The sequence below is a fragment of the Pogona vitticeps genome, chromosome 6 (assembly GCF_051106095.1).
Source record: "Pogona vitticeps strain Pit_001003342236 chromosome 6, PviZW2.1, whole genome shotgun sequence".
NCBI classification, from domain to species: Eukaryota; Metazoa; Chordata; class Lepidosauria; order Squamata; family Agamidae; genus Pogona; species Pogona vitticeps.
The window spans coordinates 50,487,358-50,513,927 of NC_135788.1; the positions used below are offsets into that span (position 1 = coordinate 50,487,358).

Here is a 26,570-nt window from a genome sequence, read left to right on the forward strand (position 1 = left end):
GGCTCCAATACTCTGGCCATTTCATGAGAAAAGTCTCCCTGGAAAAGACCCTGATGTTGGGAAAGTGTGAAGGCAAGAGGAGAAGGGGATGACCGAGGATGAGATGGTTGGACAGTGTCATTGAAGCAACCAACATGAATTTGACCCAACTCCGGGAGGCAGTAGAAGATTGGACAGCCTGGCGTGCTCTGATCCATGGGGTCACAAAGAGTCGGACACGACTAAACGACTAAACACACACACGGAAGTTCTAACCAGGCTGTACAATTTGTGATCATCTTTCCTGATTTCATAACTTAGCTTTGAACTACCTCTTGCTGGAAACTGAGGATAGCAGGTACATTACAATAGAACAGCTGCAGGAACCAGATGCTGTTCTTGAAACAGCAAGTGATACCATTCTATGGGCAAATAAGGATTCAATTAAGCTTTATATAAACACACACAGTCTTCCTTCCCCATAGAAACAAAACCTGGTTTCATTTTAAGCTGGGCTAAGAACTCTTAGGGAGGGACGTGGTGGCGCTGTGGGCTAAACCACAGAAGCCTGTGCTGCAGGGTCAGAAGACCAGCAGTTGTAAGATTGAATCCACACGACGGAGTGAGCTCCCATTGCTTTGTCCCAGCTCCTCGCCAACCTACCAATTCGAAAGCATGTAAATGCGAGTAGATAAATAGGTACCATCTCGATGGGAAGATAAACAGCATTCCAAATCAAAGTTGCGCTGGCCACATGACAACGGAAATTGTCTTCAGACAAACGCTGGCTCCATGGCTTGAAAACGGGGATGAGCACCGCCCCCTAGAGTCGAACACGACTGACTAAAATGTCAAGGGGAACCTTTACCTTTACCTAAGAACTCTTATGCAAGAACTCTTTCAAAATGCATATGAGATAGACACCTTTGTGAATGATTCTCTCTTTATATATTTGCATTAACTGGTTGTTGTTTTTTAAAGACCCTGTATTCAATTTGCGGTCTCCAAAACGATTGAAGAAACCATGCATATATTTTTGGGTTTTTTTCTTTTCTTTCATGGGAAAGAAAAGTCACACATAAAATCATTTGTTGCAAGTAAATATCAAAACAAATTAATCTTAGATTCATATATTTCTGAATATTGCAATGAATTTTTTTGAATAAAATAATGTGTAACTTATAGCATAGCGCACACAAAAATGTACGCATTGCTTCAAATAGCATACAAGAATACGTAACATTAACCAACATCCATTCTCAACTTTCCTCTTAGTAAACTATTCAAAAGTAGATAGATCAGGGAGAGTTTCTATTCAGAGAACCCATACATGGACATGTGTACAGATTTGGATGCATACAAAAATGATAGAGTGATGTCAAAAGTGGGATTGAGCAAACATAAACTTTGAAAAATCAGAAACAGAGCAAAATAAAATTGAATAGAGTTATTTGTTTTTAAAGCAGGCTAGCCCCATTCCCCATAATGTAGTACTATTCTAATGAAGAGATAATCAGATGTGGCATGCCATTCAAAAATGGTGGATTCTCCATTCTGCCATCTCAAGATCATACCGCATTATTCTATGCCATGTGTAGGTCAGGGTAAACTTTGTTGCAGAGTTTGAATTTTGGCCAAGTTCTTCTGGCTGCACAGCAGACTTGCAGGGACTTACAAAGCAGAACCCGCTACAAGTCTCTCCAGTATAGATCACCCCTTATTGTCTCATCAACTGGCACTTACAGTCTCAGTAGTTCATTCTGAGACATTGGTAAAGAATAAAAATGTTCCATTTACTCACAGTTCTGAACAGATGAAAACAGCTTACTTTATTGAAACGACTGCTTACAGGAACAGACCTCAAGAGTCTCACAGCCTGTTTCCAGCAGACTCCTGCAGGCTACATTCTCTGACTACACACACTGCATAACTGACTGCCAGCAGACTGAAAGGAGAGGGGGAAAGACACTTAAGCAGAGAGGTGTAGCTCTCTTCAAAATCAGAGGCATGGAAGGAACAATTGTTTATTGCTGGATTGTTTAACAGTCATCCTAGCCCATAAAGGTCCCTCCCAGCCAGACCCACCAGAGGTAGCATACTAGGCTGAAATTAACCCCAACACATTTGGGCTAAATCAAATGATAATCCTGACAAGAGCAGTCCCTTTGAAAAAATCTTGTTAATCACCCCTTGATTCCCACCGGTCTCAACACTGAATTTAGCCCAATGTGATCATGATGAAAAAAGAGGAATGGTTACAGATCTGCCTGTACAAGAGCTGGAAATCCAGCAGACTAAAAGTACTGCAGAGAAGAAAAAGAGACTGCAGGCCTTTTGTTTTAAGATCATTTGAGTGTGTGTAGAAAAAGAAAGTCATGTGTACTATTCTGAGGCCACTGGAGGTAGGAGGCAAAATGAAAATGCATCATGATCAGCAGCAGCACTCAGTTGGTGAAGGCTTTCCTCCCCAAATGTAAAAATAGAACCTTGTGCACTTCAGGAACATTGCAGTCCTGTGAAGCCTCCTAGCTTTGAGAGGAAAACCACTGCATTTCACCTTTTTTCGCTGGATCTCAAATGCACTTGCTGTCTCTAATGAGAATCTGAGACAAGCCTGTTTCTCTTTGATATCAGTGATGCCCTCTGGGGATCCCTGAATACCAGAAGATGGGATGGCAATGGAAGGAAGCAGCCCATCAGCCAAAATCTGCCAGTTGTCAGCATATGAAAGGAAGTTCCAAATCACTTGTTAATCTAATGGAACTCTCTTGAGACACATTAGAAGTTCAACAGCTGTTCTCTTCCAAAGCAGCCTTTGAAGATTTGGGACTCCTGAAACTGCTGCTTTTATTTTATCTTTTTTAACAAAACTCACTGATTTATCTTAGATGTATAATAGAGTTCCAGGTACGTATCATGCATTGAAAATCATCCAGAATTATATGGGATATGGGGAACATTTCCCATAGCAATAGGATTGTCAAAATAGAGTTAATGTTAAGATATATTTTAACATGTAAAGGAAATCAGTACAATTCTCCTTCTGTTTCTTCACACATACACACACACAGAGAGAGAGAGAGAGAGACAGAGACAGAGACAGAGACAGAGACAGAGACAGACAGACAGACAGACAGACAGACAGACAGACAGAGAATGTGAAAACTGTCTGACCCAAGCCATTTTACAACTCAAGACAGAGCATCAAATGATACATCTCCATTTATCTCAATCAACAAGGATGGTAGCCAAAGCCAGCCCAGTTGCTTTGGAACGTGACAGAAAATACTACCCATAATTTCTACCCTCTCTCTTAATAAATATAGAGCAACAGCAAATTAAATAACCAGTGATTTGCTGCCCTTTTGTTACATCCAATGGCAGCTGTCTGAATTAATTGCCTTATGCTGCCTAACAGTAGGGCCAGATCTGAAAGAGTGTCTGTCCGCCTCTCTGTCTGTCTTTGTGCAGTAGTGCAATGGTGAATTTGGAAGTGCAGGCATTCTTACACAGCTGGATCAGTCCATAACAACTGAGGAGGAGGTATTCTGTAATGTTAATAGTGTTTAACTGTCAATTTGAGACCAAACCACTTCCCAGTACTATGGGTTACAGCATGGAAAGCTTGGAAGAATATGCTTGCCTTAGAAAATCCATTTTTCTCCCAGCTGCTAGGAGGATAGCAGCCATGCTCAAGGAAATGGAGAAACCTGAAGAAGATAGTGGGTGATATCGTAGTCTCTGCAACAGAGAAAGTGCCAGGACTCCGCTGCACCATTGTTGGTGTTCAGAATGAGGCTATGTATAGAAGCTGCTTGCCCGTGTTGTACTGAAGAGACTGCAGGAGCTTGCAGACAGAGTCTATCCAGAATCACTATGTGGATTTCGAGCTAATAAATCCACCACTGACATGGTATTCTCCTTCAGACAATTGCAGGAGAAATGTAGAGAACAACAACAGCTACTCTTTGTGGCCTTCATAGATCTCACAAAAGCCTTTGATTTGGTTAGCAGCGATGGCCTTTTTAAAATACTTCCCAAGATTGGATGTCCACCTCGACTCCTTAACATCATCAGGTCCTTTCATGAGGGAATGAAGGGCACTGTAGTTTTTGATGGCTCAACATCAGATCCCTTTGACATCCAAAGTGGAGTGAAACAGGGCTGTGTCCTCACGCCAACCCTTTTTGGGATCTTTCTTGCTGTCATGCTGAAGCACACCTTCGGAACTGCAACAGAAGGTGTCTCTCTCCAGACTAGATCAGATGGAAAGCTCTTTAATCTCTCTAGATTGAGAGCAAAGACCAAAGTCCAACTGAAATGCATGTGGGACTTCCTCTTCGCTGATGATGCAGCCATTGTTGCCCACTCTGCCGAAGACCTCCAACAGCTCATGAATTGTTTTATCGAAGTCTGCCAAGACTTTGGACTAACAATCAGTCTGAAGAAAATACAAGTCATGGGCCAGGGTGTGGACTCACCTCCCTCTATTACCATCTCCACACAAGAATTGGAGGTTGTTTATGACTTTCTCTTAAGGATAGAGCTGCCACTAAATATGAGGCATTCCATGTAATCTAGGACCCTAAAAATCAGCCTTGTGTAGAGGCTGCATGCATAGCAGATCCTCTTCCTTTTAGGTCATTGCTCTCCATGTGAAGAGAGCATGACAGGAGGGGCAGGGTTGTTTTTCTTTCTTTTCTTGTAAGTTTGGTTTAGCCTCATCCTGAATGCACAATGAGGGCTGAAGAGTCTCAAGGTTGTTATGTCCTCTACCAGCATTGGAATTCTGAGGTGACTTGAACCCCAGAAACTAGATTCAAGTAACAATCAGAAAAATATTCAATATTTTAAACTGTGAGGCAAATGTGGGGCTTCCTTTCCAGGAAGAATTTTACTAGCTTATAGATAAGAATCATGCTAGATGTTCAGTCAAATCAAACCTAGCTGTGTGCCCTGAAAAACAGTGGTAATTCCTTGTGGAAGGAAGGAAATTCCCCTTACTCTGCTTCTTTGTTTCCATGCAAATTATATGGTCTGTCCAAATTGCAGCCCGGGTTTCGTGTTTGTTAGTGTAAGCATTCTTTGGTTATGCCATGCTTAATCACAGGAAGGCTCTTTGGACTGCCGTAGAACAGTTTAGTTATCAGTTATCATTGGAGTTTAGCTGTTATCTGCCTCACAGGGAGGATATCAGAACAGAGCATCATGTACAGATTTCTGTGCAACCACTGGTCATTCTGGCTGTTGGAGTCTAGGAAATGTAGTCCAAAAAGTAACTTTTCCAAGCTCTGGATTTATACTAAACGATACAAAAGTGCAGGGACTATATGTGAAACCTACATGTTTGCAGGATCCCCCTGTTTAGACACAGGGCTTTCCACATGGTGAAAGCAACAGTGGAGAGGTGAGGGCTCTCTAGGCATTTACTGAGACTCCCATAAGTAATGACTGAAAGTGTTTCTTCTAACACCCATTCTGTACTGCTGTTAACACGGGTTTTATGGACCGTAATGGTGCAAAACCAGGAATTTTGAACCACCAAGGAAGTAGAGCTGATCTTGGGCCACAGCTGCTGGCTAGCTCAGTGGTTTAGGTATCTAGCCATTAAACCAGAGGTAAGGAGTTCAATTTCCCAGTGTGCCTCCTTGACAGAGGCTGGATTCATAGGTCCATAGGGTTCCTTCCAGCTCTGCAGTTCTAAGGCAATTATTGCAATCTGCTATGGGATGGATCTATCTGACTGCCTACCCCACTCGTGGGCTGATGAGTCTCTAATGCTGATGGCCCTTGACAGCCCCATCTGTCACTGAAACACCATCAGAAAGATTTATTGTACTGCCACAGCAGCCAACAGAACAGTACCAGCAAAATCCAGTAGTGGTGGGGCTGATAAATCCTTGTGTTTGTGGTTCTGGCAACTGGCTTAGCTTTATGGTGCAGCATTGTGGGTAGCAACTGTGGGAGTAATAGGAATCTTGGTGGTTCACTTACATTGGGGAGCCGTTCATCTCTACTCTACTCCTATTCCCCAAAAAAACTTACTGCGATAACAGAAACACTGACTTTGGAAAAGAGAAGCTCTTGGTCTCAAAAAAATTGCGTGAAACAATTTGTATGTACATGCAGGCAACAGAAAAGCATGGCAAAGCTACAGGGGCTCAGTCAGGCAATGCTGAAATTCATCCCCAGACCAGATGCCGATAGGTCAAAATTAGTTTGAAGCCAGAATGCTATACTGCATTGTCATGCGGAACTTGAAAGAAACTAGAGGAGGAATGATTGTGTGGCGTGCAGGTGTACAGAGAGTCAAGCTGTCTTTAGGCATTCAGTGGAACGTATGTAGGATTTAAAGTGGGGATGGGGATGCACACGTATGTGAGAGCCCCGCTGCCAAGTGACCACATCATCAGAGGCCTTCACATATTGAACAGCATGTTCTGTAACCATGTTCAGTTGAATATGCCTGCAGAGCTCCCGGGATCAAGAACTTGAACGTGTTAGAGTGCCTGATCACAGTAGTGCTGTAACATTGAGCCAAAAGAGGTTTACAGAGCTGTCTGAAGAACTTCATGCTCAATATATGGAAGTCTTCAACTATAGCAGGATGCAGTCCTGTTTGTGGGAGCTTAAGTATCAATGCATGTCTCCATCCCCACTGGCTGTTTGCTATATGAAAACTCCAGAAAATGACTAATCTGGGCTTTAAAAAGAGTGGAAAAGGAGAACAGTCACCCCAGACATCTCAGAGCTCCACTATTTAGCACTGGTTTAATTATATTGGTTGCATTTTATACAAAGACATCTGCTTTTCACATAGTTGTTGACAAAGACATTTATACATGAAAAGGAAGCTTGTGAGCAAGCAAACCCAATCCCAGAAATGTTGGGCTGACCCCCCCCACCTCAATCCACAGTCCACCTACAGTTTAATACATCTTGAGTGCAATGTAACAAATAGCATCTTACTCTCCTAGTAATGCAAAGGAAGTGTGATGTTATGACTCAGTTTCACTGAGAAACGGGCAGCAGGGCAAAGCTGCTCAGAGAAAGAAATACAAAAGTGGAGAGAGAGATGAAAGGAAGTGAAGAAAAATTAAATTGGGCAGCCAATTAAAGTGTGTGAACTGTAGAAGTATGTTGAGAGAAAGAGAACTGAGCAAGTTGAAGATTTTGGAGAGTCAATATAAAGATATTACTAAAACTATTTAAGAATAGTTGTCTAAAAACATGTAACTGAAATAACAGACTGTTTTTTAAATAAGCAAGCTAACTGTGAATATGTAGATGAGTAGCCATCAAAAATCCTTAAACTCTAGAACTCTTGGTCTTTGCTCTCTTTTGCTTTCCCCCTGTAGCCTTAGCAGTAGTAATATTTTAAATAAATGCTATACTAAAATACATTATCTGGAGGGGTTTTTTTTTCCCACAGAAGGGATGGGTGAAACAAGAACAGTTCTTCTCGGTCAGCTCTGGTTAAGCTCAGACTTCAGCAAGGACCTTGGTGCTAACCGGAGATTCAGGGCCAGACAGAACCTCATGAACTTGCATTGTATGCAGTTCTGATGAACACAGACAGCCGATGGTGGAACTGATTTATTATAAATACGGTTGACAGGGGATGCAACTTAATATAAGAGTAAAAGGACACAGAGACACACACCCCTTTATTCCTTGGGGAGACCCCCCTGTGTCCAGCTGGGTGTGGTTCCTGAGACCAGGGATGCCAGGGATGAGGTGCCCCTTTTTCCTACAGCCCAGGGGCTACCGTCTGTAGTTCAGCCTCCTAGTGAGGAAAGTGACAGAGAAGAAGGGAGAGAGGTCAGATGTTGCTATGTGATAAGTAGCAAGAACTCCTTCTCTGAACAGGTCAGTATGTCATCTCCTTGAAAAGACAAATTACTTACAGGTTTGTAATTTCAGAATGCTTGTGGGTGGTTTCTGGCTCCAGCGAAGCAGGTGGCCTTAAATTCATGAAATACTGTATAGATATGCTTATACAGTGGTGCCTTGACTTACAAACGCCCCTACTTACGATCATTTCAAGTTATGACCAGCTCCGGTCGCAAAATTTTGCTTCTACTTGCAACCTGAGCTTCCACTTATGAACAGAAAAAGGCAGGGGGGAAAGGCAGATAATTCAAATTTCTAACCATAGATGGAGACAAGGCTGCTTCTTTGTAGCTCTTTCGCCCCAGCAGTTAGAGAGTGTGCATCGTTGTCGGAGGCTTGGGACTGCCTCCTTTTGCTTCTGAGAGCGTGTGTGTATGTGTATGTGTGTGTTTGCAGGGAGGCTTCAGGCTGTCTTGTAAGGTAAGGTGCTGTTTTCTGCTTTTAAGAAACTGTTCTGGGTGTTTTTGCTCGTTTTGAGCTGGGGGGGTTATGTTTCTGTGCTATGATGGGTCTTGGGGGTTTGCTTGTGTAGTGATCTCCTCTGAAGCCCCTATTCCCTCAGGCCTTCACGAGGTTCTCGCCCTTCTTGTTTCTTCGCTGCCACCAGGTATTACTGCTTTAATACCACTTAATCATGGAGACTTGTGTGTTTTTAAAACTTAAGTCATTTATTAGATCAAGGAAGTTGTTATATGATTAATATTCATTAAGTAAATCACAGGTTGCTAATCACTAGTATTTGAATCAAAACTGCTATAACTTTAAACTTCTTTTAACTCTCTATTCAATTTATCGTCCTCACAGATCTCTATCTCACTCTTAGTTCCTTTTAAGTTTCACACTGTCTCTCACTACCAGAAACTCTCTCTCCGACTCCATACAACAGCCTTTATATCCAGCCCCTTCCCCCCTTGGCTCCGCCTTCCATCCTCTCATTGGTTCCTTCTCCACTGTTCAGCTGTGACGGACAGGTGAGGGCAGGGCTGTTTGCTACAGTTTGTTTTTGGGGTTCCCCCATTTCCGATGCATCTTGGGGGGGTTGGTTTTTTTATTTCCCCCCCCATTTCCAATCTTGCACAATCTGCTTGATTGTTTTTTGCATTGTCTTGTTTGTACTTGCAATGGGTCTTGCACGCTTGATTGGTTTTTGGTTTGTTTTCTTTGCATCAGGTCTTCCATGCTTGATTGCTTTTTGCTTTGCCTTGTTTGCACTTGCAATGGGTCTTGCACACTTGATTGGTTTTTGGTTTGTTTTCTTTGCATTAGGTCTTCCACGCTTGATTGCTTTTTGCTTTTTTCTTGTTTGCATTTGCAATGGGTCTTCCACTGTTGATCGCTTTTCTCTCCCCTCCATTCAGCTGGAAGGGATTAATTGTGTTTCCAAATGGTCTTGCAGTGATTTTTTTGGGGTGGTGGTGATTTTTTTTCTTTAGCCGGAACGGATTAATTGCATTTCAGTGCATTGCAATGGGAAATGGTGCTTTGATTTACGACCATTTCAAGTTACGACCATCTTCCTGAACCAATTAAGTTCGTAAGGCAAGGCACCACTGTATCTGCACATTTCCTTTCCATCCAGTACAAAGCCCTAATAACTAAAATCCATTAAATATCTACCTTTTATATTGGTAGAGATGCCTCCTAGATTGACTGAAAAAAGACACTGATTCATGCCACCTGAAGAACAGAGGACTAGCTATTTCTAGAAAATGTATCTTAGCCTGTCAGATTAGCCATCATTTGGCCACTCATTTCCTGATTATGCAGTTTGGTTAATTCCGGTGTTTATCTGGGTCAATGTTTATGTCCCAGTAGGAGGATTTGTGTGCTTGGGACAAGGAAGTAAATGGATGTTGCGTTTTTCATTCTTGTTCCCACATTTGGGTGATTTCATCCTGGTTAAACACCCTGAGGGTAGGAGCAGTAGTCCAAATTTCACATAGCCCACACATTAAATTGCATGTCAAAGAAGATTCTCCGGGGCCTGTTAGCTTTGAGAATGTGCAAAAGTGCTGTATTCAGAACCTTCCTACTTCTAGAAATAAGAAGGTGCCTCCATAGCACTGTGACACATCCCTAGACCAAATTCTGGTCCCCGATGAATAATAACATGCACTCCTCATAGGGCAGTTATGAAGATAACGTAGGAAGGAGAATCACCATACAGCTTTGAGTTCATTAGGGGAAAGGTGAAACACAAATGTAAATAATAAACAAACAAACATTTTAAGGCGTCAAGCAGCACTTCAGACAAGTCTGTTCAGAACTAATCACTTAGTAAATGTATTTATTCTGTGAGTAGATAAATAAATACCACCATGGTGGGAAGGTAATGGCATTTCATGTCTAGTTGCGCTGGCCATGTAACCACAGAAACTGTCTACGGACAAACACTGGCTCTACGTCTTGAAGACGGGGATGAGCACCACGCCCTAGAGTCAGACACGACTGGACTAAATATCAAGGGGAACCTTTACCTTTACCTAAATATATTTATTAGAGAAACTATCAAAAGAGAAATATTAAAACACTGTGTTGGTTGTGGGGCCTCCCAGCAACTAGACACAGCACAGGAACTTTTGGTTGACACAGATCAGTTCCTCTGTGAGTTTCTTGAATACAACGAACATCACATTTCTGTTTGTGGCACTATCATACTTCATAAAATCCGAAGGTCTCCATAACAATAGGAGGTCTGTACATGAGCATTGTGGCCAGTCCAAGAGCATTCCATGTTTCACTGTGCCCTCTTTCAATCATGCATGCATCTGTTTCTGCTGCACACACTTCTAATTGGGATTGTGTATTTGCCAGAACAGACAGACATACAGTGGTGCCTCGCTTAGCAAGCGCATCGTATAACGACGAATCCGTATAGCGATCCCCTTTTTCGGGATCGCTATATGGAGCACCCAATCGCCGCACTCACATTGCGACGACTGGGGAGTCCGGCGGCCATTTTGGAGCCGCGTTCAGCGGCTCCAAAATGGGCGCCGGATGACCCGAAATGGCCCCGCGCGGTGTTTTCGCGCCCTCGGCAAGCGAGGGGAGGGTGCGAAAACGCGGCGCGGGGCCATTTCGGGTCCGTTTTGAAGCCGCAAAACAGCTGTTTTGCGGCTTCAAAACAGCCGCGGACGACCCGAAATGGCCCCGCGCGGCGTTTTCGCACCCTCCCCTCGCTTGCCGAGGGCGCGAAAATGGCTGCCTGGGGCCAGGAAACTTCTCTAAGTGGGAAGTTTAGGGCCGATTTGGAACGCATTAAATGAAGTTTAATGAGTTCCAATGGCTTTTTACTTCCCGCTTAGCGAAGATTTCACATAGCGAAGGTTAATCCGGAACGGATTAACCTCGCTATGCGGGGCACCACTGTATAAGAACTATTCAGATGTTATCTATTTATTGTATGTATGTTTGCCATATATAGAAAAGAGCAGATTATCCCAGCCCCTTTGATCATCACTTTCATTGCCTTTGTATACAGCTGCAGAGAAAAAGCTCCACTCTCCACAGGGCTGCCCAACGCATATGGAAAATACCCTATGGATAGCTGTGCTCTCTTTCTTTGCGTTTGTCATCATTTTTTAAATTTATTTAAAATATTTCTACCCTGCCCTTCTCCTTGAAAAGGACCCAAGGTGGCCTACAACAGTAAAAGACAACATTTAAAGCTGAAAACAATGAGTAAATGGGCATCTTACATCATTAAAAGCTAAGAGCAACAAGTATACACTTTTAAAAACAGCAAACCAACCAACCAATGCCACTCTGAGAAATGGAAAACACAAAAATGGAAAACACAAGTAGTACTAAAAATTCAGTAATGCATAACGATGCAGCTAAAAAAATCACACACAGGTAGCTAGTTACTGAGGGAAGGCTTGCCTGAAGAGAAAGGTCCTTGCCTGCTTGCAGAAAGACAGCCTGGTCTCCTGTCGGAGGGAGTTCCAAAGTCTGGGGGCAGCAACAGAGAAAGCCCTCTCCTGTGTCCCCATCATCTTCATGTAAGAGGGCAATAAAACAGGGACAGGGAGCAGAGTAGAGCTCTCCCCTCTACACGTGGTGCACATAAGCAAATAGATCAGTTCTGAAGAGAACTATATTCTTGAAACAACTTATTCTAGGAAAAAGTATCATCACCCCTACTTTGAATTTAGAGTTGCAAAGTCAGCACCACCACATTCTCTGAGATATCAGGTCAAAACCTAGGAATTAAAGGATGGGTTCTTGCGCAAGGAGTAAAAAATAAGTACTGTATACACCTGTATTCATGAATGGAGTTCTTGCATTACCTCCTAAACAAACTCTTGCCAACATCCTACTAGTTGTTAGGGATGTGTCATCCTTTAAAAAACAAAAACAAAAAAATAAAAATAAAAACATTTTTATGTCAACTCCCCAAATTCAGTTCCTGAAACAGACTTCTGGGAATTCCGGCCCACAGATACCCAGCCCAATTGCTTGACAGAAGCTGGATTGGGAAATAGATTTGTAATAACATAATTGCTAGTTCTTATTTGAAAATGCCATGAAGTCTCCGCCCTCTGAGTTTTTAAAAGCACAGCTCCTTTGTGGTAAAGCTTTTGTCTATCTGCTGCCAGGATGGGAGAAACTAGTAAAGCAAGAAGCCCCAAGAATGTGCATCTCTCCTTGTTGAATCTCCTTTTTCTCCTCCTTCTCCAATCCACAGCAGGGCGAGAGCTGAAGTTTGTGCTTTTAGTAAGTAAATGAAAAGAGATGTTTTCAGTCTAACAATTTTGCTGAGGGGGTTCTTCCAGAAAACATTCTTTATGTGGAACAGTTAATAAAACTCATGTATAATCTACCAGTCAGAATTTTACCACTGTTTCCTTTCCTTTGATAAGACTGAGTTCCTTGATCTCATATTTTGACTGTTCTGCTTTGTACTTTGTAAAATATTTTAAAAATATTTTAAAAAAACACAAAAAGAAAGCAGAAAGGTTGTTCTTTTAATTTTATGTGTTTACATGATAGGAGTTCTATGTAATCTCACCCTTTTTAATGACTGTTGTGTAATTTGTTTACAGCCTTTGAGAGCTATAATGCTTCACCACCAAGAATACAGACAATTAAAGAAAAAAATGATTATGAAATGCTTCACACTTTGGGGTGTAATGCACTCCTCTGCTGTCTATGACTAACGTCACCATATTTCAGATGTCCAAATCTGAGCAGCCTAATTTGCATAGTATCAGCAGTCTTAGTTACATGATCTCGTAAGCTGCATATTATGGACACGAATATGAATATTTCCATGTTCTGCAGCTAAATCTCTCCTTTTTTGTATCATTTTCTACTTGTATATTTCAATCTTGGCATCATTTTTATATATATATATATATAAAATGGGTTGACACTCACCACAAAGAATTTGGTTCGCAGTCTGGGGGTCCATCTTGACCTGGCGCTTACCATGGAGACCAAGTAGCGTCCGTGGTTCGGTCTGCCCACTTACATCTTTGGTGGATTGCCCAGCTGCATCCCTATCTAGACATGGGGGCACTCACCACGCTGGTCCATACGCTAGTAGTCTCAAGAATAGACTATTGTAACACTCTCTATGTGGGACTTCGTTTGAGACTGATGAGGAAGCTTCAGATAGTCCAGAACATGGCAGCCAGACTATTAACGGGGTTGAAAAGATTTCATCATATTTCTCCCACTTTGACCGCCTTACACTGGCTACCTCTCTGCTTCTGCATTGATTTCAAGGTGTTAACCATTACATATAAAGCCCTTAATAGTTTAGGACTTTGATACCTGGCAGAGTGCCTTCTTCCGCCCAGTTCTACCCATATCACCTGCTCCAGTCAGGCCAGGCGGCTGAGGGGCCTAACGCCAAGAGAGGCCCGGTGAGAAAAAACCAGAAATTGGGCCTTCTTGGCAACTTACCTGTTAAGATCCACCTGGCTCCGTCACTGAGGGCCTTCAAGACTAACTTGAAGACATGGCTATCCAGGCAGGCCTTCCTTACAGCCACTACCTAGCCTATCTCCCCTTTTCTTCTTTTTCTTTTTTCTCCTTCTTCTTCTTCCTCTTCTTCCCCCCCCTTTCTTTTTTCCTTTCCCATCTTGGATTAATCTAGATTTTATCTTAGTTTATTTTTATATTATATTATATTATATTATATTATATTATATTATATTATATTATATTATATTATATTATATTATATTATATTTTTTATTTATTTATTTATTTATTTATTTATTTATTTATTTATTTATTTATTTATTTATTTATTTATTTATTTATTGTGTTTATACCCTGCCTATCTAGTCATTTCGACCACTCTAGGCGGCTAACAACATAAAGGATAACAAGTTCAAGAAAAATTTATAACAATTAATTAATTAAATGTTTCTGCAAGATGGGAAAAATACAAAATAAATCAAATAAAGAGAAAAAGAATAAAAAAGGAAAGAGGACAGGAATTAACTGGAAAGGAAGGCCTGCCTATACATCCACGTTTTTAGTTGGTTCTTAAAAGTACCCAGCGAGGGTGCAGCGCGAATCTCCAGAGGTAGGTTATTCCAGAGGCGAGGAGCCACCACCTAGAAGGCCCGGTTTCTAGTTCTTTCCTTCCGGGCCTCCCTCGGCGTCAGGCTCCTCAGCCTCACCTCCTGGCTCGCACAGGTGACACAGGTAGAACTAGTTGGGAGTAAGCGTTCTGCTAAGTATTGAGGTCCTAAACCATTTAGGGCTTTACGTATATGTAAGCATTAACACTTTGAAGTCAATGCAGAAACGGATGGGCAGCCAGTGCAGCATGGCCAGAGTAGGAGAGATATGTTGGTATTTTCTCACTCCAGTAAGGAGTCTGGCCGCCGCATTCTGCACCACTTGAAGTTTCCGCATCAGCTTCAAAGGAAGCCCAACATAGCGCGTGTTACAATAGTCTAATTTAGAAATTACGAGCGCATGTACTAAGGTAGTGAGCGCCCCTGTGTCTAGGTAAGGTCGCAGCCAGGCAATCCGCCAAAGTGGAAAAAGGCGGTGTGGACTACCGATGCCACCTGCGTTTCCATGGTGAGCATCGGGTCCAGATGTACTCCCAAGCTGCGAACCTCACTCTTCGCGGTGAGAGTCACCACCCCCCAAACATGAGGAAGTTTCCCAAGCCACCATCCACAGGGCCACCCACCCTCAGAACTTCTGTCTTGTCCGGGTTCAGCCTCAGCCCGTTCTCCTGCATTCATTGCTGTATGGCCCCCAGACAGCACTGGAGGGACAGGACGGCATCACATGCAGTTGGTCAAAAGGAAATATAGAGCTGGGTGTCATCAGCATATTGATGACACGATGCTCCACACCCCCTGATGACTCCACCCAGCAGCCTCATATAGATGTTAAGTAGCATTGGGGAGATGATCGACCCCTGTGGAACCCCACAATTGAGATTCCACAGGGCCAAAATACTCTCCCCAAGCTGCAGTCTCTGGGGGCGGTCCTCCAAGAAGGAACGGAACCAGGCCAGAGCCAAGCCACCGATACCCAACTCAGAGAGCCTCCCGAGGAGGATACCATGGTCAACGGTATCGAAGGCCGCCGAGATGTCGAGGAGGACCAACAAAGAAATTTTACTGCTGTCGGCCTCCCTCAACAAGTCATCGTACAGGGCGACCAATGCCGTCTCTGTACCGTGGCATGGCCTGAAGCCTGACTGAAAAGGATCCAGGGCATCTGTTTCATCCAGATGTGCCTGAAGCTGGTCAGCCACCACCCTCTCGACCACTTTGCTCATGAAAGAAATATTGGTGACAGGCCTATAATTGCCAATTTTGTCCGCCGCCAAATTAGGTTTCTTTCTTATGGGCCTAATGAGGGCAAACCTGCCCTCAAGGAAAGACCCATTTATTATTGCAGTGGCCCATTTTGTTGTTATCGGCCTGGCTGCTTTGATTAGCCAGGCCGGGCAAGGGTCCAAGGAGGAGGTGGTGGCTCGACAGCGGTCAAGCACCTTGGCCACAGAATCAGGCGTGACAGGCTGAAAGGAGTCAAGGGTTACCGGGCAAGACGGAGCGCTGGACATCTCTGCTCGACTCACTGTGTTCAAAAAAGGAGAGAGGTCCCGTCGAACGGCATCCACTTTAGATTTTAAAAAGGCTGCAAACTGGTCAGGTGAAAAACTAGGGGGAGGCCTATCATCCAGACCAGTTCCGGATAGGTCACGCACTATACGGAATAACTCTGCCTGCCGGTTGGATGCTTCGCTTATCTGGTTAGTGAAGTAAGTTCAACAAGCAGCCTTTACCTTAGACAGGTAAAAGTTAGTTGTGACCCTGACAGCTATCCTATTATAATCCGCCGGGTTCTTCCTCCATCTATGCTCTTGCCTTCTCCTATGTCGCTTCAGCGCTCGAAGCTCCTGGTTGAACCAGGGCGCTGGACGAGCTCTACGACGGAGAGGGCGTTTTTAGGTGCGATCGTGTCTATAGCCCTGGTTGCGAAGGTGGACCAGCTATCAACCAGAGCGTCGACAGGAGTGCTAGCCAGGTCCTCCGTGACCCCTCTCATGACGTCCTGGAATCCAGCCGGATCCAGTAGCCTTCGAGGGCGGACCACAGAAATAGGTCCCTGCTCCCTGCGAGGGGGGAGAGCCACTGTGAGGTTACATTTTATTAGGTGGTGATCTGACCACGACAAGGGGACTGACATGTATGTAAACTGCCCAGAGTAGACATGTTCTAGATGGGTGATATACAAATCTAATGAATAAGTAAAATAAATAAATAATTTTGCGCTGGCTACTTGCTTAATGGCATTACCATTTAAGGTCCATCTATATTGTTTATGAGCTTTAGAGAACACCAGCACTTTTGACTTATTATTATATTCTCAGAGCAATAATTCCCAAAGGCAGAAAGTAGCCTATTTAGCCCAATTCATGATAGTGATAGCAGTACTGCATCATCGGCATACAAGAGTAAAGATACCTTAGTAAATGTAAAGGTTCCCCTTGACAATTGTCTAGTCATGTCTGACTCTAGAGGGCAGTGCTCATCCCTGTTTTCAAGCCATGGAGCCAGCGTTTGTCTGTAATAAGGAATTATAGGCGCTTATCTATAGATATTTTGCTTAACCTGAGCCATAAGTTATTGTGGTACTAGGTCAAAGGCGGCTTTAAGATTGATAAAAGTGGTAAAGAAATTGTCCCCCAAAAAGGAGGTATACTTCTCTACAAGGTGAGTCAGCACAAAACAGTGATCCAGTGTTGAACGGTCAGCTTCAAAACCAATTTGTTCTTCACCTATTATATTGTTATCCTCAACCAAACATTTTAGGTACATAGCATATAGTTTCCCAACAACAGAAAGGAGGTTCTGTTTCTGTGCAAAGGGAGAGAAGAGGTCACTATCCTTCACACACAAATGGAGATTTTACCCACAATGGAGCATTTTACCCATAATAACTCTTATTATTCAAAATTAAGAGTGAGCGATGTCAGCCTATAACGAGATGTGCCCCCCTCAAATTATTTTTGAAGCCTCAGGGCTCTCACAAAACCCCTCAATGTTCCTCCATACCAGAAAAAAATGGCAACAAATGGTTCTTCTATTCCTGGAGACTCCTAAGAGTGATTTTTTAAAAATGGAGGAGTCTCCACACCACCTTAAATACAAAAAGTCAAAATCAGAAATGAATGTTGCATCAATTCCATATTTAATTTTTTATTATTTGGGCCATTTTCATGCCTCATGGTGAGGCCTACAGTGGAGCCAATTTGAAGCAAAACTCTAGCCCAATGGAGGCATTTTTAAAAGCTTTGTTAAGCATCTTTTTTAAAAAACAAAACACCAATTATTGATGTAAAAGAACTGGAACAGTTAAGCAATGGAACTAATTATTTGGAGGGTGGGCTTTTCCCCCTACCCTGAAGATTTCAGATAGTGACAGAACAATCATCTGTTGGCTTGAATCAGATTTTGGATCTTCTGCATCCATAAGGACAGGGGTCCCCAACCCCTGGTCTGCAGCCTGGTGCTGGTCCATGGCCATGGCAGGACTGGGCAGCAGAGACAGATCTCCCGCCTTCCCACACCCCGCCCATCCACAAGCACGCCCCACCCATCTGTGAATGTGAATTTGCCCCGCCCATCCGTGAGCATGCCTGGCCATCTGTGAGCATGCACGCCCCTGCGCAATGACTCCACACCCCCAACTGGTCCGTGGTTCAGAAACGGTTGGGGACTACTGCGATTAGGACATTATAAAGGATGGCTTGTAATACCCTCCCCACTCCTAAGTTTCTATAGAATCTCAGAACTTATTTTTCAAAAAATAATAATTATACCTTCTATTTTAAAAAAAGGAAAGGAAAGGAAAGAATTGTGGCAGCTTGAGTTGTCTTTAAGCTGCCCCTACTCTTTTGTTTTTATTTTTGGGATCCAAGTTGAAACAAACTTGACTACCTTGCTCAACAACTCTGCCATCTTGCCTTTATAAATCGCAAGGAGAGGGAGTCAAAACATGGGGGGAAATTAGGTTGCCACTGATTTCAAAGGCAAACAAGAAATATAAACAAAGCTTTTGGACTACAACTATCAGAATCCATACTGTCTGGGGAATTCTGAGATTTGTAGTTCACAAATAACTTTTCCAGGGTGTGGACCAAGCGTATCTGTATTAAATATCAGAAATGGGGACCAAAATAGAGATATGTTAGTCCCCAGAAATTTTAGCCTCCTACCAACTTCACCAAATGTAGCAATGGCAAGGGATTGTGGTAGTTGCAGTCTAAAACCTCTGCACACCCAAGTAACAGCTCACTGCTGCTCTATATAATTATGTGTACATGTTTTATTAAAAGCTTATTCATGCTGCAGCCTGCCCACTTATACTTATCATGACTGGAAATGGGGAAGACCCATAGCTCAGTGTCAGGACAAATCATTTCGATGCCTAAGTTGTTTTATTGCAGTTCCAGTTTTAAATTAGACATTTATGCTTCATAGTAGATGTTAGCCAAGTAGAGCAAGGAACACCAACTGGTAATTAAATGTACCATCCTACAGATATGCTCAGAGAAGTTATTATTGAAACCTATTCTCAAGGAAGGACATAAAGGATTGCAGCCTAAATCCCTTGTACCTTTATTATTTATTTATGCAGAAATTCACAGTTCACAATTTTAGTGCCTATACACCAATTTGCCCAGTGCAGTGTACTGGATAGAATGACAGACTAGGATTTTAGGGACCAGAACTTGAATTTCCACTTGATCATGGAAATTCACTGGGGGAAATGGTAAAATCACACTTTGAATATCTCACGGTTGCTGTAAGTTGGTTTGGACTTGATGGCACTTAGGTAATTAATATACCAATGACAGCATTTCATAACAGACCAGCATTAAATTACAGTACAAATTAAAAGCTACAGTATTTAAACAGCAATAATAAAAATCTAGAGAATTAAATACAATATCCCTAAAGTGAATCCCATGCATTTTAGAAATATCTGCAATTATTGTTGTGTTTATAATAAATAATACAAAAAAAGTGTGTGCTTGTTCTTGCATTCCATTAAGATCTATTTCCCACTGTTCAGTAATAAAGCTTCTAGGCTAGCAATTCAAAAGTTGGGCCTCTAGATGTTGTACTAGAATCCCTGCCCATTGACCATGCTGGCTAGAGCTTCTGAAAGTTGATGTCCAAAAACATCTGGGGATTTGTATTTGTGAACTGCTGCTCTAGTCTGTAACCAGGAACAGCACATGGGACAAAGAAGGCGTATTTCACCAGGTCTGGAAATCCAGAAAGCCTGTCCCAGCTTGCGATCCCCACTAATATGAAGGGAGGGGGAGGAGAAGGGCGTATTGCCAACCTCATTACAATTACAATTGCACATCAATCTTTTGGTAATACTGGAAGGGCAACAGTACATACTAGGCAGAAGGCATGACACACAAATCTAAGGAATGTAGGCCAGCAGCCATACCCACCACTTCCTTCATTAAGCATAGTAATGTCAGCTCTGTTTCTTGGAACTAACAAACAATAACAACACAAAGGTGGAAGAATCCAATTGCCGCCCATTAGAAGACTTTTTCAAATGGAAATAAGGCTGTGACCTGAAGGCATGTGTCACAGTAAGCAACCTTGCTAAACCTAAGCAGACCTACTTCCTAGGTCCTAGGACTTCAGGAAAATTGTCTTTAGCTGTGGGGAAGAATAGTATGGTATAACTCCTAGCTTAGAAAGTTATTTTTAGAAAGTAACGGGTTCCTGATAGTTATAGTACTGTATTTGGAAAATAACCTGTTCTGGCTGCTTACTTCAGTACTAAAAAGTCTCCGGCAGTTTGTGATGCCTCCCAGGTACAGGCAAATCAACGGTACCTCTGAGAAGAAGTGACTGAAGGTCCAATCACTTGTTAGATGAAATGCTATTCCAGTGTTTTCCCTGCAGCCACCCAATACTTTCAAAGCTCTGTTCCTAACATATCAGACTTGTCACTTGCATGTGTGTGATCAGGTTCTTCTAAAACTGGTGACGGTTCCCTCATTTTGGCGGGAATAAGAGACGGAGATGGTTTGGAATGGCCAACTACTTCAACTTTATTGACATCAACTTCTGAATTAACCAGGTTAAATGGATCAAAACAGCTTAACTCTGGGATTGTTTTATAACTCAAGATCTCCCTTTCTGGTGTAAATATATCACTTCTCACATTGGGGCTGGACAAAAATGCTCGTGGTTGGTTATCACTCTCAAGGGGGTGCTCCTCACTGCACACACTGTCCCACAGCAAGGGTGTCTCACCCAATCCTTCTGGAGGTGGGTTGTTGTAGAAGGGACTGGGATGGATCACTTTCCTCCCTCCACCTTGGTTGCGGGGGTAAACCACAACCATCCGTTCTAGCGGTTTCACCCCCTTTCCTTCACTTCTGGGCAAGTCAGGATCCAGGAGCAATCCCCCTCCTGTCTTAAGGTTTGGAAAGTCTCTCAATAGGTCATGGACCTTACTAGTCGCTTCATCACCCCCTTCTGTCTGTACCATGCTGTCTTTCGTACTTTTCTCTATCTTGTCAGTTTCCACTCTGAATTACTGTGTGTCACCCCATTCTTTTATAACCTTCTCCCACACTATCAGATCTTGCTCATCCCCTTTGTCCCCTTCCATATCTTCCGCCAAGCACACCTCTACCGCCTTTCCCTCCCTCACTTCTTCTTCTTCTATTTTTATGAGTTCACCCTCTACACATCTGCAAGCCACTTCTTGTCTATTCTTTGCTGAGGACGGCTCACTAGCCTCCTGTCCTTCACAATGTGGCTACCAGAATTGTCAAGAGCATTCCTAGTATGGTTCAGAAATTGGAAAAATTGTCTTTTGGATTGCAACTCATAAAATTCTCAGAGCCCATGCTGTCAGGGGACCATCCAGTTGTAATCCAAAAAAGTATCTCTTTCAGGCTCAAGGTTGTATCATACACCATTTCTGTAAAGATGCTGAGCACAGATACCAGTGCTAATCTTAAAACCTAGACTATCCATTGAGGGGTGGACAGCCCTTAATACAGCTTTTGTCAGGGGAGAGAATATAGGTCTCTGGGTGCAAACTGAAAAACTCTGCAATACGGTCACTTGGGGCACTCAAATAAAATATTTGAAAGACTTTCAGTCATTTTTTTAAAAAAAAAATGTATGTCCTTTTCCGATCTTTCCATTGACTTAGTGTGCCTTTGACATTTAGTGAAAAGTGACTTGATTTTTCTTTCAAAGTATGTGCATTGAGGCATTTTCTAACATTTGCAAAATTATTATGAAAATTATTATGAAAAAGATATCAAAATGTAGTTGAAAAGCTAGTAATAGATACATGCACAAACACACACACACACACACATGAAACCAAAAAGAATAATGCAGTCTTTATACTCTTTTGCTAGCTTTACCGCCATGGAGACAGAAGCCCTATTGAAAGCTATCCTACCAGCCTGCATAAAGAAAATGAATGGCCACAAGGATACGGACAGCTGACTACGGTTTGTTGGCATTTCATTAAAGTGAAAAGATGTCTCATGCAAGCATAAGAAAGTTTTCAGATATAAAAATGAAACTTTAAATATTGTGTAGGAGGAGTAGCCATTTTAGTGTTGTTGCAGCAAAAAAAGAGAGTCCTACTGCACCATAAAAACCACCAAGATTTATTTGGCATAAACATTCATGGACTGCATCCCATTCCATCAGGTCCTTACCAATCAAATTACTGGCAATAACAATAGCAGTGGACTCCTTTTGGTGTCTCGACTTACGACCATCCATGCTTACGACCATTTCAACTTATGACCGGCTCCGGTCACAAAATTTTGCTTCGACTTGTGACTGGAGCTTCCACTTATGAACAGGAAAAGGCAAGGAAAAAGGCAGGAAATTCACATTTCTAACTTCTAAGTGGCAACGAGGCTGCTTTTTTGTAGCTCTTTCACCCCAGCAGTTAGAGATTGTGTGTCATCATCGGAGGCTTCGGAACTGCCTCCTTCTGCTTCGGCGCGAACGTGCGTGTGTTTGCAGGGAGGTAAGGTACTGTTTTCTGCTTTTTAAAAAACTGTTCTGGGTGTTTCTGCAGCATGGCTTTGAGCTGGGGTGAGGGGTATGTTTCTGTGCCCTGATGGATCTTGCAGTGTGGATTTAAAATGTGAAAAGCAGGCTGTAATATTAAATTTAAATTAAATGTGAAAATTAGACTGTAACTTTAAAATATAAAATGTATTTATTTTTGCATTCTGTGTCTCCTAGGGTTTGTGTACTGTAACCTCGCTTTTGTTTCAAAATGTGTGGGTTTAAAATGTGACTCCAAAGTGTTGGTGGGTGGAACAAAGTGTTGGTGGGTGGGTTTAAAATGTGCTTTGTTTAAAAGGTGCTTGGTTTGGTTTAAAATGTGTTTTTTTTAAAAGGTGATTTAGACTCCAAACTCTCTCCACACCCATTGTATTCTCTCTCTCTCTATTCTCTCTTTTTGTGCTTAACATCACAAACCTTTGTCTGAGGGGTCTCTGTGCCCCAGTGATTACCTTCTTTCTTTCCTCTTTTCCCCATTGTTCCTTCTCTCCCTCCCTCCTTTCCTGCCCCTTTTTTTAACCTAAGTCATCTTAGGTTAAAAGAAGAAAAATTCTCCCCCTAGTGCACGGGTGGACAAAATGCGGCCCTCCAGATGTTGTTGAACTGCAACTCCCATAATTCCTAGCCCACACAGCCAATAGTGAAGAGATTTGGGCCTAGCCCACACAGCCAATAGTGTGAGGAGAGTTGGCTCTAGCCCACACAGTGAGGAATGTTGGGATTTGCAGTTCAGGAACATCTGGAGGACCGCACTTTGCCCAGGTCTGCCCTAGTGGTAGAGGATGGATTAACCGCTTTTGCATTAGTTCCTATGGGAATGAATGCTTCAACTTGCAACCGGCGCCTCTACATACAATCAAAAAACATCGGGAACAGATTGAATGGGTTTTAATGCATTTCAGTGGGAAATGCTGATTTGACTTACAACCATTTCAACTTACGACCATCTTCTGAAACGGATTATGGTCGTAAGTCAAGGCACCACTGTATATTGAAGCTTTCCAGCTCACAATTTAACAGATACTCCATTAATGTACAATAGAACCCCCATATCCGCTGGGGATTGGTTTCAAGCCCCTACAGACAAATACAGTACTGAAACCTGTGGATAATAGAAAACAGTTTATATATAGTGGTTTTGTGGGTTTTTCGGGCTCTTTGGCCGTGTTCTGAAGGTTGTTCTTCCTAATGTTTCGCCAGACTCTGTGGCCGGCATCTTCAGAGGACAGCACTCTGTGCTCTGGTGTGCTGTCCTCTGAAGATGCCAGCCACAAAGTCTGGTGAAACGTTAGGAAGAACAACCTTCAGAACACAGCCAAAGAGCCCAAAAAACCCACAACAACCGTTGGATCCTGGCTGTGAAAGCCTTCGCGAATACACTTTATATATAGCATGGTAAAAGGAAAAAAAACTAAAAAAAATTTTATTTGCAAATGCATTAGCTGAATTGGTCATTAGAGGGCGCCAGAGGCAATACTATGTATTCTTCACTAACACGTATTCATAGCATAATGGCTCCCTCTAGTGGCCGGTTCTAGTAATACATGTGAAAATTGTGGTTTTTTCTGGATTCTTTTTATAATATTTTAAATATTTTCAGACTGTGGATAAGTGAATCAGTGGGTTCTGATACTGTGGATAAGGGGGTCCTACTGTAATGATGAAAGTTCAGACTCACAATTATAGGTGGGGAATAAACAGCCTGCAGATCCTTTGCCCGGATCTGACAGAGTGGGACTGCTGTTAGCACTAACATTGTAGCTGTGCCACCAGATTTCAACAGTATAGTGGCAAGACCTCCCCGCTGCAATTTTGTTTCAAAACATACCACATGGGAGAACGCAAGCTGTGTTTCTAAGGGCAAAGACTCTGGCAAGTCAAATTGGAATGATTTGCCTTTTGAGCAGCTTGATCCACAATCTCTTTTACAGCTAATTTGAGTTTAGGTGATCACATGAAGACCCAGGATTATTTTGGTGCCAGTATCTCCTCTAGCCCTCAATCCAATGTGATTCAATATGTGCCCACAGACCATGGCCTCCCTTCCTTTGATACCGCCCACCTCGTGATCCTCAGCTCTCCTTTTTTATCACTTTTTATCACACTAGTACAGTGGGGTCTTGACTTAAGAATGGCTCGAGTTAAGATCATTTTGACTTAAGAACCACTCTCATAAGAAAATATTGACTTGACTTACATACTTAGAATTGAGTTGAGAACTGAAAAAAAACCACGTGGGAGGCAGGGAAAGTGCAAATTTTGAACTTTCAGTTAACAGTTGGCCAGTGAAAAGGGTGCCTGTCTGCTTCCTCACTCCTCCCAGCGTTTAGAGAGTGGATTGGGAGACAGTCTTCAGACTGCCTGGTACTGCCTGGACTGCATTTTCCCTGCCTTCCCTGAACCTTTCTTGACCTAAGGAAAAAAGAAACAAAATATCCCCCTCTAGTGGTCGAAGGCGGAATAGCAGCTTCCCATTAGTTTCTATGGACGGAAAAGAGCAGATACAGATCAAATGGTTTTCAATGCATTCCTATGGGAAATGCAGATTTGACCTGAGAACTTTTTGACTTGAGAACTGCCTTTCCATACGGATTAAGTTCTCAAGTCAAGACCCCACTGTAGTGATCTAGCGCTAAACTAATGTGTCAGTGCAATGATAGGGTGATTTAGTACTAACCTTGATAGTTTTTTTCCTGTATAAATGCTTTGGGGCAATTAGAGAGAAAGATCATTGGCTTGGGTATTCCTGCTGTCCCAAAACATCACATCCCAGCTTAATAAATCATCCAAAGTCACAGACACCCCATCCTTTTTGTAAAATGAAACAAATGATGACATTGGGAAAGCACAGTCAAAACATTTTGGCTTGTAAAAAACAGAAGCCCGCAATACCAGGGGAAGAAAACTTCAAATCAAAAGCAAAAAGGGCTAAGCTGATTCACATTAGCCTTTGCATCATGTGATCACTGAAAAAAATACTTCAAAGTCACCCATGCTAATTGTGGAACAAATCCAAAAGTATTTGTCAAGGTCTGCCAAGAGCTCCCACTGGACACCTATATGCTTGTGCGCGGATGCTCAGTTAGCTATGACGACAGGGTGGCCCTTAAGATCTGGAAGTCGAGCAAACTCAACACGGGCCTGGCTTTTGGCCACAACGACTCTAAGCAGCCACTGGCCTATTTCAAGGTTTCCTGTACCTATGACAATAACAACTGGGTCTGGACCTTGCAGTATTTAACACCTAGGCATGGGTTGGGGGTGGTTTGGGCAGGGGGAGAAGTTTTGTGTGTGTGTTCTTGTTGTTTGTTTTGTTTTTTCTTTCTCCATTGATTTATTTTTTCCTTATTTACTTTTTCTTTAATTTTAATTTCAAATTTTGAAATTTTATTTAAATTTTATTTAAATTGTTTAATTTGATAAATTGCCCAATTTGATCATTGTTTAATTTGATAATGTATAATTGCTTAAGTCTATATTATCGTTAATGTATCAATTTTTTGTTAATTTTGTTATTATTACTGTTTTACTGTATTAATTTAATGTATCCTTTGTTCTTTCTTTTTTTTCTTTTGACATGGAGTGGAAGGCTTGCCCCCCCCCAGTGGGGGCTCTAACATCTGAGTGATTATGGGTAGAGGGAGATATGGCATTGGCACAGTTCCCACTCGTTTCAGAAGAATGGTGAACAGATGTTTGAAGGCTCTTCACTGTTCTGGCACTGTGACCACCTGCCAGTCTTGAGGTAGTCAGATCAGCCAGCCCTCCATTCTAAAACTGGTGCTGTTGAATGCCAGGTCTGTGTCGAATAAATCTCAGATTATTCAAGATCTTATTCTGGAGGAGGACACAGACCTGGCATGCATAACCGAAACTTGGATGGGCGGGGAAGGGGGAGTTCCCTTGACACTTGCCTGTCCTCCTGGTTAGGCAGTCCAGCACCAGGGTAGACTGGAGGGGCAGGGGGGGGAGTAGCCAATGTTTATAGAAATACTCTGGAGATTATTAGGCGCTCTTCGGTGGTGAAGCCGGGTGTAGAGGCTCTCCACGTGTTGATAGGAGCTAGGGATGGTATTGGGATCTTGCTGGGTTACCGCGCTCTCCGTGACCCAGCCA

The 26,570-nt window shown here is 42.6% G+C and overlaps 1 protein-coding gene across 1 annotated transcript in view; it reads left to right on the forward strand.

Annotated features, from left to right (window-relative positions):
• The first annotated feature begins 12,460 nt into the window (after positions 1 to 12,460).
• The window catches only part of LOC110084886 (prostatic acid phosphatase), a 45,751-nt gene continuing 31,641 nt past the window's right edge, over positions 12,461 to 26,570 (forward strand). The window contains exons 1-2 of the mRNA XM_073003498.2: positions 12,461 to 12,588; positions 21,782 to 21,877. Coding sequence (XP_072859599.2) covers positions 12,472 to 12,588; positions 21,782 to 21,877 — 213 coding nt within the window. The 5' untranslated portion in view covers positions 12,461 to 12,471. The remainder of the gene's footprint in view (positions 12,589 to 21,781; positions 21,878 to 26,570) is intronic.